The following is a 21,174-nucleotide window of genomic DNA, read 5'->3' as shown; positions in this document are numbered from 1 at the left end:
AAATCATAACGCAGCAATCAGAAGCTAATGGATAAATGACATCTCTGTCTGCAGTTGCTTAGGTCTGTCAAATTTAAAAAGCAACTACAGAAAAGCATGCTGGGGGAAAAAAATGCCTATGGATTTTATAGGTAGCCAGAAAGAAAGATAACTTCTTGAGAAAGGGTCAACTTCTGAGTTTGAGAAAGGGACAAATATAAACCAGCAAAATAAAACTTTTGATAGAATATTGAGTTTACAAACATCTCAATATTAAAATAACAAATAAGATATTTATTTTACTCCTACTCACCTAAACCCGACTTTTTTAATCTCTTTAAGTGCTGGCTTGTTTGTTTTCCAGTTGGAGACTTTTGCCCATGTTTCATCTCTTTATCAGAACCATCTGCTTCACCATTTTTAGATTCAGATCCTTAGGAAAAAATAAAACACCCAAAACATGACACTGATACACTTGCACCACCAGCCCTCCCCTCCCCCTGCTCCCCCCTACACTGTAAACAAAGCAAAAATAGGATTAAAAAAAATTGACATCTACTTTCTGAAAGGCAACACACCTTTCTGGTCACAATACAATTTCTCATCATCAGAGGAAATGGAAGAAAAAGATCAATAAATCAATTAAGTACCGAAAACTAAAGTTTACTGAATACTACAGTCAATAAAAATGTTCACTGATCTAATAAAAATAATGTTTTCCTATAATGCACAAGAGATATCTTTAAAAATATTTTAACCCCAAGTTATAGGGCAGTAAAGCAATTTAAAGGCAAAAAAAAGATCATTTTTCTGTGAAGTAACACTTACAGAAGAGAGATGCCTGGAAATACAATTGTCAATTTGTGTTAAACACAGACATAGAAATCTCTTAAAATGAAGAAACTTAACAGCCAGAACGAAAGGTCAAGGTTATGCTGTGGTGATAAGAATGGCACCAGAACAAGAAAAGCTAACAAAAGGATCCTAGTATTGCAACGCAGAATTGAGAGACAAATTCACATTCACAGAGAAGCTTGCCTTTTTTTCCCCCTCTCCTTTTTATGGCATTGAATACCAGCATGTGGTCCTCCATTAGAGTTCCAGAGCCAAACCAAATGTTACTTTGCATTCCTTTAAAGCTGCTATTATCAATTGCCATTTTATTGTGTGCCTTCAGTTCTTTATTAAAATTAAAGAAAAATCCCTGTCCCTGAGTCACAGATTTTATAAGGAAATAAAGATGTTAAACAAAGCCTCCAAGTGGAAACATCATTTTCAGCAGTCCCCAGTTCTGTACGCTACACATCTGACTCAGAGGAAGGCTCTGTGACTAGCACTGATCTTGCAAATAGTCCTTTAGCTATTTACCTGAAGGTGAATCCGACTGCTCATCAGACACCTTTAATGGTGTCAAAACAACACGAGGAACAGTCTTGTTTACCATCATTGAGACTCCATTTCTTCTTTTCTGCTGTTGTCTTAAAGCCTACAAAAATGATAACAAAACATAAAAATGTAACAAAAAACACTGCTCGTAAGTGAATTACATGAGACATTTCTCTACCATTACACTGAATCTCTTAAAATAAGCATAATTTACATAGCTACTGACTTGCCAGACTTCACACTCGTCCCCTTTATGTCATTTTCCTTTAAAACATAAAATCAGGCTTTTGGTTATAAAGAGAAAGAAGATGCACCTTAGATCATTTTCCAATACAGTTTTGACAACAAAGAAGCACATAACTGTTTGCTCTACCTTAACAGCACAACATGATAACCCATGGAATGTGAAACTAAGACTTCCAAGTAAAAAAAACGTAAAATAAATGTTTCAAAACCAGAATAAAAATATATATGTCTGCACATCTCTCGCAGGTGCATCCTCTCCAGTATACTGCTCAGTCAATCAAGTTAACACAGAGTGTCATCAGTATGTACAGCATGTAAGGACTACAGTATTGATGCACTCACTCAGCCGTGAGTAGTGCTGCACAAAATCACTGAACATGGCAGGAATCATTTATTTTTGTGAAGGGAATCAGTCCTAATCTTGGAAACCTTGCAGCACTTGGCTTCTGCCTGCTTGACTTTGGGCATTAACCTTCAGAACACGAACATGATGGTGTTCTGGCAAATCTCAGGAAAAATGATACAAGAATAAATCTCTACAAATGGGAGTGCTTTGTGTTTCATAAATGGATCGACTACAGGGTTGATAATGTAATACCAAATATTTAAAGGTTAGAAATAACAAATACCTGCCAGATTGTTTTACGTGGAAAATGATACCTCATTCAAAAGATCTTAAAATATACAAATACGAATGCTTGTCTATTAATACACTTGCAAGTATTAAAATTCTGGAATTAATCAGAATGGGCTGGGCTTAATCCCGATCTCTTCTATCCTCCCATTTTCCTCCAATCTTACTCTGCACTCTCTTTTTATAACTGCAATATGTGTTATGATCTTGGGGGGGGGGGGGATTTATTAAAGTAATACTATATCAAAAAGGAACATATTTGAAACAAATTATCCCTGCAGTTTTATGAGCATGAATGACTTATGACTTAGAAGGTTAAAATCTGTATCTTCAATTAATCTGCAGTATCTTCCAAAATGTTCAGCTAAAAAAAAAAAAAAAAAGATTTCTGAAAAAAAAGAAATCAATATCACTCTATTCTTCTAAATAACACACTATACAACATAAAATACACTAAACCACATAAAAGCTGTTTCATTGATTAACCCCTTTTATAGTACACTTCTTAAAAGACACATAAGCACTGTGCAATAAAAAGCAAATTACAACACTTGAAATCAAACAAAGAGAAGAAGCTGGTCAGATCTGCACTGAACCAAAGACGCAAGCAGAAAGCAATAAAGAAAAGCCTACACTTCAAACACTTCTGAGACAGAAAATTCACACTGATATTGGGCAAGGACAGCCAGACTACAGACAAAATTCAAAAACATTAAAAATTCTCAAGTAGTAAATTCCCCCCAAAATTATGAAAATGTACCCCAGTGCACAGTCCTGCCAAGGTAGGTGTCACACCAGGTGACCCTTATTCAACAGTAATGCCACTTAGACTGTAACAAATAGTCCAATAAAAATTAAGTGAAAAGACAGCCAACTGCTGTGATAACAATATACCAGTATAACCACAACCCAGTCATTGTATTGTTGCCCCATGGACAGATTTACATGATGAAGAACAAAGAGAAAAACACCATCCTCAGCGTCATCCTCCCTAAACAAATGAGTAAGCGCCCAAACAATGCCTCATGTTATTCTCCAGCCTCCTCCTGGTCTTTCAAGACAACCTCCACCTCTACCAAGGACCACCACCTCATTGCCAGCATCTTAGGGAAGCACGATTTTAATGATTTATACCACCACTGTGACAAAAGTAGACCCCTTGCAAAGCCTCGCAGCCCCTTATCCGTGCTTTAGACTCAATTCCCATGAAGGAGAGGGAGCAGGACGTGGCATACATCCATCGTGACAGGCAGGCCGCATTTGTACGCCCCAGGTGACACACTCGCTGCCGGACCCAGTGTTTGTCAAGTGAATCTCTCACTTACCTTCTCTCAAGTTGTGGGAAGGCCACATCTTGGCACTTCCAGGCAGCATGCTGTGCTCGCGTGGCTGTACAGAAACAGAGCACCCATCCCACCATGTCTCGGGCGAGCCCCAAGAGCCACAAAGGCAAAATAGCCGTCGGGGAGTAGGCAGATGCCGCTACCAGAACCATTTACATCGCGGCATGGCCCACTCCTGTGCTAGGGGCTAAGCACCTCAACATGCGAGACTGACGCACAAACCTTAAAGATGATGTTTCCCTTTGATACACATTTGCTTTTTAGGGTTTCCTTTTTCCCCTAACATTCATTATTTCACTGCCTCCTCCATCTCCACAATGCAGGGCCCATAGATAAGTTCAGTTCTGTACAGGATGACCCAAGCTGGCAGAAAAGACACACACACATGGACAGCTGAAAGTCATGTTGTAGAATGGAAAAAAAATGAAAACTATGTGAACATAAAAATCTAAGTCAAAGTTTTAACACAAAATACCAACAAATTATGCTGTGCCTAGAGAACAGACTAATAATCATCCCACTGCCTCTCTATCTTTCCATTTGTCAAAGGAAAGATATGAGGCAGGAGAACGGAGTATTAAAGCATCAAGTAAATGATCTAACATTTGACATGTACGGTAAAGATATGGCGGAGATTTTGCTCAGTCATTCTGTTTAGTGGGAGAAATTATTCCTAACTAATCACAACTTTTTTTTTTTTTTTTAATCTTTATTTTGGATGTAAAGCTGCAGGGCCCAAATTTAATGCTAGACAAGTCTTTGCATGAAAACAAAACATTAGGAGCAACCCAATATAGGGAGAAGATGCAGACTGAAGCCTAGTTTCTAGTAAAGCCAAACACCAGAAGGAGTTAAGTATAAACCAAGGACACTGTGTGCAGTCTCTGCTGAGGACGAATATATAACTGCTCTACACTTCGCCTGAGGGATATTAATTTTAAGATACAAGACTACTGTAGGATAAGGCAAGAATCTTGTATCCCAAGATTAATTCTACTTAGCTTGGAAGTCAATGGGATTACTCAGAGTGAAACACACACCAAATGCTTTGCTATATTGAGCCTTCAGTGTACCAAGCTAATTTAGTGCTTTCCTTGTTTCCACAATCAGATAAATCTCTAGTTTTAGCTCTTCTGGTGAAGGGAATAAACACAAAGTAGATGAGTAAAATTTGTAACTACCACTGAAGAAAATGAGAAATTTTATAACTTATTCCAAAGAAAAATGGTTCCAGATCTCGTTGTAGAAACATAAACAGTAACTAACACAAACTACACCAGCATCTTTTACTGACACAACATTTTGCAGCTCGTCTATACTTAGAGATAAATGACCTCTTTGCTGAACCACCCATGGATCTGCAAGAAAGAGCCAATAACTACCAAATGATAAGGTGTCACTTTTACTATTGAAAAAGTAAGATAGAAACATATATAGCATGTATGATAGCTTACATAATAAAAATTTTTCTTTAATGAGATGAAACTGTTTACTTTTCAAATTTATTCAACAACTTTGTGCTAAACGCTTCAGTTAAAAAAAAAAAAAAAAAGCTGTGAGTTGTAAATTCCTAGAACAGATCACTGTTAAAGTAGTCTGTAAAACATTACTGCTGTCCTATCTGTATGGCACATAAATAAAACAGGAGAGAAAGAAAATGAAAGGTCATGTGGTATACAATTTAAACATTAAAATCACCACCAAAATATAGTACTTACATCCAGCCTTTCACAAGCAGATTTGCAAAGGACATCTGTGAATCTCTTGCACATAATGAGTATGGAGAATTCCCAATATTCCCATTCATAAAACAGAACCTGTGACCATCTGTTGAATAACACTGCCACGGTCATTATACAGGGTTTGGCATAATTAATTTGTTTAATACAATTATTTTATTGCCAAAAACCTATCGATCCACTTTCATCCAAAGAACTCAACATAACATGGAGAAAAAAAAAAGTTTTAAGAAAACACAAACTCTAAAGATACATGCCAAAAGAAAAACGTCATGCAATTAACAGTGATACTCTAATTCCAAGACGGTTTTCATAAACAGGTCAGCAGAGCAGGTCTCCCCATTCTTGGGAAGTTTACGCCCCCGCTGGAGTGTAGCAGTGTGTTGGAAGGCTCATGAATGCCATTATCTGTTCTTAAGAACAATCTTTTCATATGTAGTTGATTTTGACGTAGGAAAGACTTCTTCACCCATGTGACAAAATGGTAGACTCTCTTCAATAATAAATAAATAAATAAATAAATAAGTCTTTCTTGAACTAGGAATGAAAGAAAACAATATAGACTGAAAGGCAACTGGAGAGAGGGGAAAAATACACCCCCAAAAGAGCCCCAGAAGCAAAATGTCAGGCATTATGCTTTCATTTTATTGCTGCTTAGGATTTTTTTTTAAACTTTTCTTTCCCACGTCTTTTCAAATCATAATGAAAAAATGCAGCATACAGATAAACCATTAATGCAGAAAACTACTTTCATTTGAGCTTAAATGCATGACATGCTGAGAATGTTAAAAATTAAGTTATTAACAACAAAGATATGTAACACTTGGTTGCATTAAGCAACATAGTCCCGGATTTCTATTTGTTCCATAAATGTCAAGCCTACATTCTGAAACTCATATCGTGAAACATAACCTTTGAAATTTCACACATTATGGATCAGAAACATAAAGCTATGGAAGCCTTCCATTCTGCCATGTGAAAAACACAAGCTATGATACACTGAGAAAAGCCTATTGCACAAAATAAATAACAACTCTACATTACGGTCATGGATCCTGAATTGGCAAGGATGAAACAAATTTATAGTTTATCACTGATTCACTTAACACCACCATAAAATTCACTCTTTGTCCTCTCTTTCACCCTCATTTTGTTAGTAAAATTAAGACAGACTTTAATTCCCACGTCTCTCTTAAATTAAAATCTCAGTGGCAACCTGTTTCATGGATACACAGAGCAGTTAAAATAAAGCAGCAAGCGCCACAAATCGTGAAGAGTAAACACATTGATTCTATAACATTATTATTCTTGTGATGCCACCACTTCTTATAGTAAACATATATTAAAAGTAGTTATAAGCATGCATATGTATGATTAAAACAATAATAAAGATCTCTCATGGAAGCTACTACAAAATACAAAGTGTCATTCCCAAAGCACGGAACAGATTAGTATACTTCCAGCCAGACTCATATACCAAACCCAGCCAGACTCATACAGCAAACATAACAGCACTGGTGCTAAGTGTACACAACTGATCAGCTGGAGATGAAGAGCAGTGGCAGAATAACTGGAAGTTTGGAGACCTAGGTTTTATTTTCAAATTCTTTTAATCACTTTTAGAATAAGTATCTATGCTTGTCCAATACAATCCTCCTACCCTGTGACACTTTATGCTTTTTTGGAATAGAAATAATTTCTTGCCACATATTTGTTCTTTAGGTCCCAGTAGTGGTCAGAGTCTACACACACAGCTATAGTACACATTAACAACTGAATACTTTTCTGTGTATTAACCAACAGTGAAACAAAGTGTTTGGACATCTGTAGTGCAGAGAGAATGTGTGCATTTCTGTGCATGTCCCTACACCTGCAAGCCAGTACCATCTTCTATAGGGGTACAATAATGCATTCACAGCTACCACTGCTGCAGATCACAATCAACTGCAAAACATACTTTATTTTTTTTATTTTTTTTTTTGCTTTCCCAACCACAAAACCAAAAGAGAAGGACAAAAATGCGTGATGTGTTCAATGCCTGTTCTGACTTGCATGTGAATGGGAATGATGATGGCACATGAATTGATTGACTCAATGACACTTTTTTTTCCAAAGAGAAGAGTGTACTTAAAAAAATGAATAAAATCATGCAGTATTAAACAACTAACAGCCGTCAGCTGAAAAGTGCTTTATGGGGAAACCTGTTTCTTCGCATAACAAAGCGCATATAGGGAAGGAAACAGTTTGCATAAAGCAGTTTAAAAACAAAATAAAGACAGCAACGCCCATAGAAAATCTTGAAACAATCATCAATGTTTTCTTTTAGGTCAAATTTACAAATGTACTCTTGCAAAAGGTGCAAAATATAGTGGGGGACTACAACCATCCTACCATTCTCCTGACAAAAACATCCTGTTACAGTACCTCTCGGGGAGACAGGGGCACCAATTTACATTGCACCAATGTAAGCAGTTAGAGTGTAGTGTCTTTATGCCAGACATACTGCTCCAGCCTGATTTCTACATGCCCTACACCCTGAGCATGCAGTCTGCTGGGGACCTACCCAACAGTTCCTAAAAAAGCATTGGTACATCACTGCTTGTCAGCATTTCGTAGAAGGCTTCCCAGAACCCTGAAGATTTGTGAGCCATTGCAAATCCTGTCTTTCCCTGAAAATGCCAACCATTTCTAGAATGCACTTCAAAATCAAGGCCAGACTCATTTTCTCCTGGGTCTAATTTGTTATGTTATAGAACATTCAAATCCAAAGTTGTTCTTTACATACGGCCCAGAAGAAGATATTCACTTAGAGACTCACTGCCAGTGTATGGAAAAATCATGCAACATCGTTAGAAAAGCTTGACTTCTGTGCAAAGTAACCAACAAAATGGGATTCTCATCTACAGTGATGGTATTTGTCATTAGAACAGTAGTTATGACCAATCCATCTTAAATAGTACCCTAGGTTATTAAAGAAAAATGTTATCAAAAAAGTGCACTGCTTAGAACTTGGCCACTGCCATCAGCTTGGCTGACTGAGACTTGGGACAAGAAACAGCAGCTACATACCAGAACTAAGCATGAACTTTCAACATGTATTTGGGAAGGAGATTCCACTATGCAGGGGTGGTAAATGTAACCAAAATTAACTTTCATGGACATATTTTAGGTGAGGGGCTCTGTCCTACAGTGAAGTAGAGTGGGCAACAATGCTTCAACATGGTAGTGTTATAAAGTTGCTTTAAAATTCTCAGATATTTCTTAGAGTAATGAATTCTGAAAAACACATTTATTAAAACAGAAAACATGCAGGACAGCTGCAAGAGGCATGCTATGCAAACAACCCCAGAGGGAAAACAAACAAGCAGAATGCCCCAGCAACTGGGAGTTAATTATTAAAAAGCGGTACAAAAAGAATACAGGGATCATGTGGATTCCTGCCCCTTCCTTTCCGTCACAAGTAAGGGCTGAGGACCATGGGGATGACACAGAAGAAAGTCCCATAAACACTGTGTTGTGTCTTACCAAAGCACTGTGTTGAGCAGCTGGTACATGCTGCCCATGTATAGGGACCTTTAGAGGGACATACCGTGCAGCCTGCCTTCGGGCAATGCATGTACTCCCTGAAGAGCTCCTGCTGGAACTCTTGCTCTTCCAGCTTCTTTTCCCCATTATGCAGTCTCCCTGCCATAGTTTCTCTGTCCTCTTCCCTAGACTTGTCTTGGCAATCAGAAAATCAGTTTAGTTTATCATCTTCAAAATTCCATTTTCCTGAACGCATTTTGTAAATTCCACTGTCCCTTCCCATGTCTCTCTAGTAGTCAAAAAGCAACATGTTTTTCTTGTTTTCCATTTGTTGACAGGAAAATTTGTCAAGAATCGTCACTTATGTTGCCAGACATCTGATCAAATACTTCAGCTAGGGAGCCAGAATTCTCCAATTGTGTCCTTGGTAAATCCGTAGTATCTGAAATGAAACATAGGAAAATGGTTAACACAGACACTGAGACAGTGCAACAAACTCTCTATTACCAAGGAATTCAGTACAAGAAATCTCTCTCAGTTCACAGTGGAATTTCAAAGACTTTCAGGAAGACACCCCGTGCTCAAACTCTTTGTGGTCAGGACATAAGCATAGTGATCTCCTCTGTCAGCTTTATTTCTTCAGGGGAGGAGAAGGGAAAGGAGGGCAGGCGAATATATCAGGTTTGCATCACAACATATGAGTGAGTAGTTCCTCAAATGAGTCAAAGTACAGACACCACAGACAGACTCATACTGGATTACTTTCCAAGGACAGCAAAATGCTTCAGGATAACTTGTATCTGGTTGTATTCAAGGAGAGAAGTCCTAACAGAATGAGTGTGGAGGGAGCAAAACTGGTGAGTTTGCTCTTGTTCTTCTCTCAAAGCAAGGTAAGCGGTGTGCCTGAGGTGAAGAAAGGAAAGCAAATCCACACCAGCACCAAGGGAGTTCAGGATTCTACCATCAGTGCCAGCCTAGGCACTTGGACGCCTGTGTCCTTAAAAAAAAAAACAACAAACGAATGAATAAAAACCTGATAAACTAGTCCTGTGAATTTGGGCAAATCGGGGCTAAATTACACTTTCGCCATTCTGCTCTGAAATTTAGTTTTCCATCGCCTCAGAAAGATTGTAGATTGGTTTCTAATGATAATAATTATGGATGTGCTTGAAAATTCAGCCTGAAATGTTATTTGGAGCTATACAGGTCTCATGTACTATAATTCAGAAGCAATACATGAGCCAAACTGCAACATCCCCCATAGCTCTCTTACTGCTTGGGGCCTGACAGCATCCAATGTAAAAAAAAAAAAAGAGGTCACACAGTTGCCACTATTGCTGTAAGAACAAATCATATGGATGGGTGCTTCCTTCTCCATGAAAAACTGCATCTACCCACTTTATGAATAAAATAGTGGCACATATTACGAACCCAGCCACCAAGCATGCAGACAAAGCCCAAAGTTAAGAAAAACAAAACAAAGCAGCAGCAGTAACATACCTTGTGTAGATTCCCTTATTTCCTGAGCTTCTCTCCTCCCAAACCCACTTGGCTGCTGTCTCTGGAGTTCTGTCTCTACAAAGAGATCTGGATGCCCAGCACAGTCTCAGACATGTCCTGGTCTGTATTCAGATTCTGAGTCTGAATGAAGTATCCTTCTCTTCTCCCAACAGAAAATTTATGGGTACCCTTCTTGGTGCTGATTCCAAAGTGCCAAAAGTGAGGCAGGATTTTCTTCCATGTCTGGGAGGTCTAATATCATCCCAGACATCGTTATATCGCATCTTCAAGTTCTTTATCCTCTCTTGGTACTGCCCCAGGAACCAACTGGTACACTGATGGACAAGGTGCTCTTATACTTGGCTATCAGAGTCCAACAGACACTAACACCACCTCAATGTCCTGGATATTCACACATGCTCAGTGTTACCTACGTGAGGCCAGTTTGCAGGTATGATCGTCTCTTCTGAGAAATGTTCCAAGAACATCTTGATAGATACAGACAAATCTGTACAGAGCGAAGACTTCCAAAAAAGTATCACCTCAAGTCAATGGAACAGAAACTGGACCAGAGAGGAGCATGGTAGACACTATGCCATGACTTGATGTCCATACTTGAGTTAGCCTTGTCCAGAGCAAGAATAATTCACACAGTAGTGTGATCATGTACCACTGTTAGCAGATGCAGATGTAGTTCAGTACTTTCCTGGTAAGAGGTCCTGACATGAGTCTGCATGCCACAATTCTCAAGTGTGAAAATGAGGTAAGTCAGTGTAGAACTGATCAGTACTGATGGGAAATCAGTGCGTGACAGCGTGCCATAAACCCCTCTTTCAGTGGTACTAGATAGGCAGCAGCTGGGCACGCATACCCAAGCACTTCCAATAGCAAAAGGGAAACAAATCTTTAAAATCTGCCATCAGAAAGACAAGCATAAAAGGCAGCTCTACACCACAGACTCTTTTGTCTAAGCCCTCATGAACGGAAACTATTTTGTTGGACTTTACACTCATACTATTCAGGAACAAAACTGAAACTTCCTCAAAAACGAAAAAAAGCAACATGAAATACACTCAGTGGTGAAACATTCAATCTTTCTCCCAGCAAAATGACACGATGGAAGGCCATGAAGCTAGAAAGTTGCCAGACTAGAACAGCAGCCCAAGCTTTTAAGGTGAGGAAATATGGTCTGAACTATGAAGCAGACCTTTTGAGAGTCCGCTGGAACTGCAGACCTCCCTGGCCCTTGCAAAGTACCCCAGATCCACTGCTACCTGAGAGAAGTCAAGACCAATAGAGAGGGCTCAGAAAATGCCCCGTCCTCCAAGCTACTAGCATAGCTTAAGAAATGCAGTGTTGTGACTAATTTGATTCATGAGAACATCTTGAAACGTAGGCTGTTACAAGGAAACGTGAGATTGCTCTTTGCAGTCTAAACCCAGTAATACCTCTAGAATTCATTACAAATCAGATCATATGTAAATCCAACATAACACTTGAAAGAGAATGGCATATGACTAGAGTGGCTAATAACTAGATAAACAGAGAAAATCTGCTAATTCTAGTTCTGATCTTCAAGCAATACTTCAAATTATCAGCTTGCCTCCCACTTTAATTTTAATGGACAACAAAACAAATACACACAAGATCAAGCTAATCAAAACTTACTGTTTTTAAAAAAGTTGAGTTGGAAACTGGTTGAAAGACTACCTTGTCAGTTTTCATTCTGTGAAGACTGTTAAGTAATAGAAAAAATACAATAGCTAGGGAAGACTGGTTTCTGACATTTATAAAGTATATATATATATGTTTATACAGTATAAACACTTCTTGCTGAGAGTATGCTGATGGCTCATCTTCTGTTACTTTAGCACAGAACTGGTAAGTTAGCAGCAGTTGGAGGAGCATTGAATCCAACTGTATTAAGTTTTTTGTGTATTCAAAAGGCAGTACAGGCACTTCTTTGTACAAATTTTATGTGTTATGTGCATTCATAAAAGCAATAGAAAGATTGGAAAGTGAAAGAAAATCACTGCTGAAGTTTTTTTCTCCTCTGCTGCAATATCAAATTAAATCATATCTGTAGCATGCATAGGGCAGTAGCCAACACCTGGAGCTTTAGAGAAAAATTAAAACAAAGGAAAAATCCTCCAGCACTCCACAATACAAATGTACATTTGTCTAATACTGTACATACAGAAAACATTTTACTGATAGCTGTAATAATCTCATACTCTGAAGTACAAGATCTAATTACCATTAACTTAATTAAAACTGATTTCTTTCTATTGATTACTTAACTTTCCGATACTGCTCTAACCCTACCGCCTTAGGGAATGTTTTCAAAGATTTCCATCAATGTTATGACTTTTTATATTAATTAGGCTATTTTGATTAGTTTGCCCTTTTAAAAATTATTCTCAGTGCTATACATCTGCTAAGTGAAAAATGACAGAGTTTAAACAGCTTACACAAGTTCAAACACTCATGGCTTTGCTTTTTTTCCTCCTTTCCCTTCCCCTGCTCCCTCCACACCTCAGAAAGTTTACATACTATAAAAGATCTATACAGAAGTTTCCAAAAAGTTGCGTGCCTTTCTCCAAACTACCCAAGCAGCTAGCGAGCTGCTTCGTGCACTGCCCAACCTTCCCGACCAAGCAGTTGTGAGACCCCAACCTAAGAATCCTCCCCAGTCCTCAAAACCCGTAAGTAAAAGATAACCTTATATGAATGATAAAGGTCTATTAATTTTAGTGGATTTAAACTCAAACCGCATGAAAAACTAAGCACAAATACTTAAGTGTTTCGAGAAGGAGATGTGGACAGGCTTTGCTTAATTTAAGCCTAAATCAACAACTCTGCAATAAACTACCCCATGAAATACTATACTTCAGTTAAACATAACTAAGAGAGCAGTTACCAGAAAAAATAAAGCAACATCATCTCGTTAAACTAACATTTTAGAAGAGTTGTATTTCATTTTTTACTGTATTTACATGACTAAAACAATTTATACATATTCACAACTGAGAGGAAATACTGATTTTTTTTGAATTATTATTAGTATTTTTTTAGTTTTTCGTTTGCCCTGCTGTAAGCTGAACTAATTTGGCATTGTTGGAAAATAAATTTCACAGTTACGATTTCTGTTAACATCTGACTTTGAACACACAGTTAGTTTTGCCAAAATTTACTACATATCTTCCAACCTAAATCATCCAAATCACAGGTTATTCAAGAAACAAAAACAACCTCACTCTTACACACTGTAATGTCAGATACAGTACGCAAAATATTACTAAGCAGACCATAAAGAAAAACTGAAGAGCAAGTATACCCAGCTTCTTACCTATCTGCAGAACTTCTTTCAAAATGTTTGCTTTATTTTAAGCCTCACATAAAATTTCCAGTGTTAAGTGCTTACACACAAAAACCTGGGACGTGATTAATACAAACAATTCTGCTTACTTGCAAAGCACTTACAAAAAACAAAAACAAACAAAAAAAACCATCAAAACCACAGTAAACGGCAGGACTGCACCATCGGTTAAAAAAAAAAAAAAAGGAAAGAAAAAAGAAAAACCCAGCAATACATCACTAAACAAAGCCCTAAGAATCCTCTCAGAAACGTCCTGAAATTCTGCTGAAATCATGTTCGTATCAGACTGACACCCATGCCGGAGGAAAGCCAACTGATGACCAGGCAGTAGGAGCTTACCTGCTTAAGTGCTTTCTTCGTGTGCTGCTGGAAGGAAGATACTAGCTTGCTTTGCACTGGTGCATTTGTAAGGCTCGAATCACGATTGGAAGACATTTCTTCAGATGTCTGCTTTGGGCAAACTTTATAAAAAGAAAAAAAAATAAAGGAATGCTGTTATGGGGCTTATCTTCTATGCATCTTGGAGAGCCCTAAGAAAGGGTTGGGGGGGGGGGGGGGGGGAGTGGAAAAAGCAAGTGCCTGGAAAACAAAAAAGCTCACTCCACAAAATTCAACTCATCTTGAGATCCAAATGAGCTGAGAATCCAGCCATATTCTAAATACATGCGTTGCTTCACAAATATTTGTACCTCACTGGCCTCTTTTTGTGGAGCTCTGGAGACTGTGCAGATTTTGCCTGTCAGGTCCTGAAACGTAACTGAGGGAGCTGAATAACAGTTTTTGCACAGAAGCCAGGCAAAAATTGTCTTCTTCACCAAGCCATTTCTAACAGATTACTATGTGTCTAAACACGTATTTATACAGAAGACACTGATGACCCTGTATTCTGGATTTATGAGTATGCAACTTCATTCCAGATCGTAATGGCATCTTAGGAGCCAGACTAATCTATTTTGTAAGTACTTCTTGGTAAAAGTAAGAACACACACTTGCCTGTTTAACGGGTAGGCTGGAATATCCTGCAAAGAGGAATTCTGTTCTCGCAGGTAATACACACTGCTATTTTTTCAGCCTTTTTAATAATACATGTTTTAATGAATAAATACTACTGCACTTGCTTTAAACAGCCTCTTGAATACATATTGTGTAAGACACAGAAAAAGTCTCCTGGTTAAAAATAAAATGAAATAATATGATGATTTTTATTATTATTTTTTTAATCCACCTTTATTAAACAGATATGAACATTGTGACAATGCATGGAGCATCCTGTAAATCTTGGTAGTCAGCAAGCTTGACTAAAAGGGCTGTGAAAACCTTTCCATTTTTAATGCCTGGCATTACTATTACTCTTACCAGAGTCTTAAGACAGCCCATCTAAAACAGAATGAGCACAGATCCAGAAACTGATCAGCTTTCTTCTTCTTTCCTCCTCTGACTGGGTTCAAGTCTGGCTTCCCCTGCGCTGCCCCAAGTCAGTTTGCATGCTGACATGCTTGCTTTACAAAGCCCCAAAAATGCTTATGTTTTCCCCAAGATCCGCCATACATGGCGAACCTACAAAAACAGTTTGAGGACACTCAAAGAGGTTGCACAGACATGGGCCCGAAAGAATTTTAGCCCAATTTTTCTGTTTGTGTGTGGTTTTCTCCTCCCATCCTTCAATGGGGCAAGCAGACAAGTGAACTAGCATTTCGACTCCCTTGCCTCTAGCCGTGTTTCATAAAATAAATATTGTAATGGCTTTTTCTTTGGGTTTGTAAGAAAAGAGGTAGAATTGAGACAATTTAGCTATCAATAAGTAATTGCCAGTGTAAGATGCATGGGATATTAAACATTTCTTTCCACACTGAAAGAAAAAAATAATTAATACTTACTTGACAAGCAGAATATATTCTATTTTATGGCTTTGGCATTATGTCAAGATAATTTCCACATTAGATTAAAAAATTTCATTAGCAGATAAGACAAATCCAATTTTGTCACAAGACTTCTAACTGATACTTCCCACTTTTTTCCCATGTACTCAAAGCATTTGTCAAGAATATACAAAGGAGATGCAATACAAAACAGCTTCTAAGCTTACAGTATCACCTGGTTAGGATCAATGTTTTCCACATGATAAGCAATGCTTGCTATCAAAAAAGGCAACTCAGAGGAGCAGTAAATTGTCAGCAGAAAACAAACAATAGCTATTTTATGTAGTCTAAATCACTACAATAGCTCCTGAGATACAGAACACCTACACCAAAATAAAAACCTGACATTTCAAATTACCCAACTTCTGTTTTGACTCTTATTTTAAATATTTTTTTTTATTTTTTATTTTTTACTGTTTTCTGGCAAAGACTAAGTGTCAAAGAACTGAATTAAAAATGGAAATAGTGTAAGCATACAAATCCCAAAGTTAAGGAGAACAGAATTGAACAAATTTAAAAATGGCAGAGGAAGGAAATCTATTATGTATATAAGTCCCCCTCCTAAGTGAGGATACAACATGAATTATCATGAAGAATGTATTTCTGTTCTCCAGGATGACTAGAACTCCTAGTTCCTTTTTGACTAAGTGGGAAATTCTGGTTCTCATGACTTTGATTCAGGACATTATCCAACAGTCTCCCCTATTTATTTTGGTGATAAAGTTCATCACGGAGAGGTTTGATACCACTAACTGATGATGCTCAACACTACAACAGTTAATGTCAAACTCGTGATACAGCATGGGAATAAATATAAACATGGCTCTACATTAATTTTAGGCTTTAATTCATTTTTATTCTAACAATTATCCCTTTAATTTAAATGAAAATGAAATTGTGACAAAGTCTATTAGAGGCAATACTTTTGATTTCTATCATTACCTTAATTTCACATAAAAAATAATATCAATGTATTGTTTCCTTTTGCTTCTGTTTCTTTAAAACTTTGACAGTGAAGATAAACCACGGAACAGGGCTTGTTCTACTTTGTGAAGCAACTGGAACTAAAACCTGCTGAAACAATAAACCAGCTTGCCATATCTGTGATCAATTCTGCAGGTCCAGGAGGAGTACCTCAATGTATGCTGGTTCAGTTTAGTGCAAACCAAAACTACTTCCTTTAGATTTCTGAAAATAATTGGAGAACAAAGTATTTCTGTTTCCTGTCATCTATAATTAAAGAAATAGAAGTTTGAGGCTAAAATCCACTGCTTAATTTTTTTTAAACGACATCGTGATTAGAGAAAGTCAACTTCATAACAATAAATATTTCCTTTCTAAAATATACTTAGTACATTAAAAATAGTTTCCTTCACATATCCTATAGCTTAAAATATTAAGAAATTCTAAATACTGTTTTCCATGTTTATTTAAATTTCCATTTCCATTTAAAAGCAGCTTGATACAAATCATGGGTACAAACCTAACCATCCAGTTAATAAGACATGCCATTGCCTATTTTCCAAAAATAGAAGATATAAACACTAAACATCTAAATACATTATGTTAATTTATATAATTGCTTAATAGTTTATACAGTCTATTCTCTTGATTAGTAAAAAAAAAAAACTAAAGAAAATCAAGATATTAATTGTTTACAAAACAATATGAATTAAACTTTTCTTTAGGAATTTAAATACAAATATGAGATGCTGAATAAATTTATTCTTTAAAGCAAGTTGCGCTGCTTAGTGATTTAAATCAATCTATGCCAAAATCTCAGTATACTACAAAGGCTGCGACCACAGAAAATTGTATTTATTTGTTCATTCAAATGGATAAGGTCCAACTGCTTTTCTCTGCATGAGTCAGAAGTGAAAAAATGGAAAAACATGATAGAAAAATATGTCGGTGTTTGAAGTAAAAATTGATGGTCCTAGTGAAAAAAACAAAGACTTAGGACTGCCGCTATGAAAACCAAAGAACACAGTAAAAGAAAAACAAATTCAAGAAGAGTCAGTGGTCTTTGTACATATGTACAACTTTGGAAAGCTGAGCTACTTTGTCCATAAGCACAGAAGATGCATGAATATTATCAGATCTATGTTACTTTGAAAAACTCTATCAGAAAAGAATGCTAAAAATAAACTAGATGTTGGGGAGGAAGAAAAGAACCTTGAAAGAATGCAACAGACTAAGCAAAAATATTTGGGTAGCAAATAAAGAGGATTCACCATTATTGCTAGAGTAGAAAAAGAGAACAAGAGTAGTTTTAAGCCTACAGGAGGCATTTCCCTTTAATGGAGAATAATTAAGCTCCATTCAGCTTCTTCAAGGGCCAGGACTGAGTGAAGAAATAAAGCAACTATTAAGCCATAAACTGTTAGGTTACGAGCTGGAAGAGCAGCTGGGTCTCTGAAGATAAGACCTCCTCAGTGACTGTTGAGGGAGTGTTAACATGAATGATAGAATTAGAATTACTTAACGAAAAGAGGATGTTAAAAATGTTTTTGACAACCTGCAGTTAAAATAACCTCCTCTCTTCCATTTTTCCAAGACCAGTTTTTGTAATTACTGTGACAGGCTATGATTTGTAAAAATCAGCAATGTTACCTTTTAATTTCAAATTTCATAAACTATCTCAGTAATTTTATATTACTTTCTACCTCCTCCCTACCCCCAATAAATATGATACCTACTTAAACCATATTAGAAGATATATTTCTTCAAATAAACAGTCTTTTGTAAGAATACAACTTAAAATCACTCTGTCTCACTGTCACTGAAAGATATTAGGAATAATTATAAACAGATTTATGTAACTGGATGGACAGAAAAGTTCCTGGAGTGCTTTATGGGGCTTGTTTTCCCCAAATAAATAGCACAATTAATTCTGATTTCAGACAGACCATACTGATTTAAAATCAAACCAGTAAAATCAACACCAGTTCACTTCCTTCTTTGTTACAGAAACCACAGCAGATGAGAAAGATTGTTTATTAATGGCCACATTACAAAACTCAAATTAATATTGCTACCATATGCTAAAGACTATAGTCTATCTCAAGCATAAAATGTATGTACACACTCTGGAGATAGAAAACTTCACAGAGAACCCCCTTAGGAAAACATACACACAAAAACTCTCTGAAATATCCAGATAATTCAATATTTTATTTGGGTGACACAGATCTATACTTGCATTGACATAAATGGTCACGCTTTGCCAACACAGACGTATCAAGTAATTCACCTCCATCACTCTTTGATCTCTAGAGCTTAACTTGCAAAATCTGAACAATTCAGAACGCGACTGTTGCCATCAGCTTTTGAAAATGAAAACCAGTTTGGGAGTTGGTTAATTGCACAAGTTCACCAGTGCAAGCAAAACCAGATGCATATACCAAGAGCACTACTGTGACTGTAACATTCTTTTCAAAAAGTAATACTTGCACTGTGAAATGATAAGTAACATTCAATCACATGTTTTGGAAATAGACATCAAATACCCTGTCAGGATGTGATTGCACTGAATCACATAATAATCTAAGGAGAATTTTGTGCCCAGACATTTAATAAATCTTTGAAAACTGTGAATCCTCGTTCCAAAGGAAGTCAACATTTTCCACTAGAAATGTAGTCTGTCATCACTAAGTCACCAGTTTCTAAGGCCTCATAAACGATAATGTACAGCAAAACAACACCAAAAAAAAAGATGAGATGATCTCTCCCTCAAGCTCTATGTTATCTTCTCATTCTTATGACTTATTGCCACAGAGGCAATGAAACGTAGAGAAGTTAAACTTAATCCTGGGTACAGTACTTTTATTTTGTAACTACTTGTGGGGAAAAAAAAAAAACAAACACAAACAAACAAAAAGCAAAAAAAACAGAAAAAGTCTCTTTCAGATGTGTCATCCTGACCTCAATATGTTTGGGCTGCTATTCCTTTGCCACTCTTCTGCTTAGAGAAAGCCTACCTGGCATCCAGATATTGCCATGTACAACTGACATACTCAGCAGAAGCAGTGGCATCGTTCTCAAGAAACAATATGCTAAGGATGACAGGTTTCCCTCGACTGCCAGAAATTCCATTCTCGGAAAGAAACCGAATACATAAACGTGGGCTCAGCTTTCAAACAATGGTGAATGTTCATTCCTCCCAACAGGAGTTATCCTAGCAGCTTCCTAGTCCAAAAAGCACAAGGCATCCAAGATCACAGCAGCTACAAAGACAAAACTTCAGGATTCAGCAAGAATCTGATCCTCTATCATCCATCTACTACCTCTAAGAAAACTGCCTAAGAGATTAATTCTGCCAGTTCATTTTTAAATTGAAGAACTTCCAGTTTTCGGAAGTGCTGCAAACCACAGCGTCTCAAGAGGAAATTATATTGCTCAGCTCTGGGCAAACTTCAGGCCCTCTGTTTGGGTTGGGCCTGGGGAGGGAAGGCACGCTACCGCAGGGATTGCTACCTCCTCCACAGTTAGGTCATTGTGCATTCCACTGGCTTGCATGAAGACAACTTTTAATCAACTGCTCTCCGTGGCTGATGGATTACTCCTGGCTTCAGAAACCCTGGGGACCAATGCTTTTTTGAGAACAGAACATCCTATTGATGGGCAAAAGGATATTATAGTCATCATTTTCCCAGGCAACAGTAATTGGGATTTTAATTCTTTTACTGACTGTGCCTTTACTTGCTGCCCCTGTGTTTGAGTGAAATGGAATTTACAAAAAGATATGAGAGACTATTAGAGACCTTCTGTAGAAATCCCATTCCAAACAAAATCAACTGTAACATAAAGCACTCGTTTAACATGTGCCTTGGGAGAAGGTGGGGAAAGAGATTTCTCCACTGCATCTGCAAAATCCTGAGGTGTGGCCTTTCTGGTTATCAGTTTAGCAGTACTGATGTGGACTAAGAGCTTTTGCCAAGTCATGCGTTTTTAACTGTGAGAAGTTTCTATATTATTATGCTAATAAAATTGTTCAGTAGCTTGCATTATACTGTGACTGCTGTTTGAATGTCAGCTGGTACTTTTTAGCCAGAAAGATGAAGACTGTCATCTAAAAGCCCACAAAAGGACAGGGGCAATTGCTGAAGTTCATGATAGGGACTCATCCTCAGTTTCCAGCTAACTAACTTTAAAGAGGCACTTTTAGATCCTTGCTAAACAACTTCTTTTGACATCTGATCATTCTGTTGGAACTGGGGCTTCTGGACTCTATCACACTGGAAACAAGAGCAAATTAAAAATGCAATCAGCCAATTAAGAATACAACATGAAAACAATATCCATTGTTGTATGTATCATACATATCAAGGCTGAAAGGAATTGCTATATCTATTGACCTTTTCTGAAACATGAGTGCGAGTATTTCATACAGTGTTTCTTATACTGGACCCTTTTTTTTTTTTTTTTTTTTAATGCCACAGAATACTTTTCTGAAAGGAAAAAAATCCCAGTTTTAGTATGCATAGTTAAACTGATAGGCATCTGGTTAGGTTTGTTCTGCTAG

The 21,174-nt window shown here is 37.3% G+C and overlaps 1 protein-coding gene across 16 annotated transcripts in view; it reads right to left on the bottom strand.

Annotated features, from left to right (window-relative positions):
- Positions 1 to 21,174, bottom strand: part of ASXL3 (ASXL transcriptional regulator 3) — a 132,782-nt gene that overhangs the window by 48,447 nt on the left and 63,161 nt on the right. For 14 of the 16 annotated variants that reach the window (XM_080581145.1, XM_080581150.1, XM_080581156.1 and 11 more), the window contains 3 exons: positions 14,071 to 14,192; positions 1,348 to 1,465; positions 293 to 412 (listed from right to left, as the gene is read on the bottom strand). In XM_080581145.1, the coding sequence (XP_080437271.1) occupies positions 293 to 412; positions 1,348 to 1,465; positions 14,071 to 14,192 (360 nt within the window). Of the gene's footprint in view, positions 1 to 292; positions 413 to 1,347; positions 1,466 to 5,306; positions 5,416 to 8,916; positions 9,295 to 10,352; positions 11,098 to 12,020; positions 12,049 to 14,070; positions 14,193 to 21,174 lie in introns of those variants that run through there. The other 2 variants (XM_080581151.1, XM_080581152.1) reach the window with 2 other exon arrangements.

Source organism: Anser brachyrhynchus (assembly GCF_964034855.1).
Source record: "Anser brachyrhynchus genome assembly, chromosome: 2".
Classification (NCBI taxonomy): Eukaryota; Metazoa; Chordata; class Aves; order Anseriformes; family Anatidae; genus Anser; species Anser brachyrhynchus.
The sequence above is the reverse complement of the archived record's forward strand: the minus strand, read 5'-3'. Positions and strand labels throughout refer to the sequence as shown.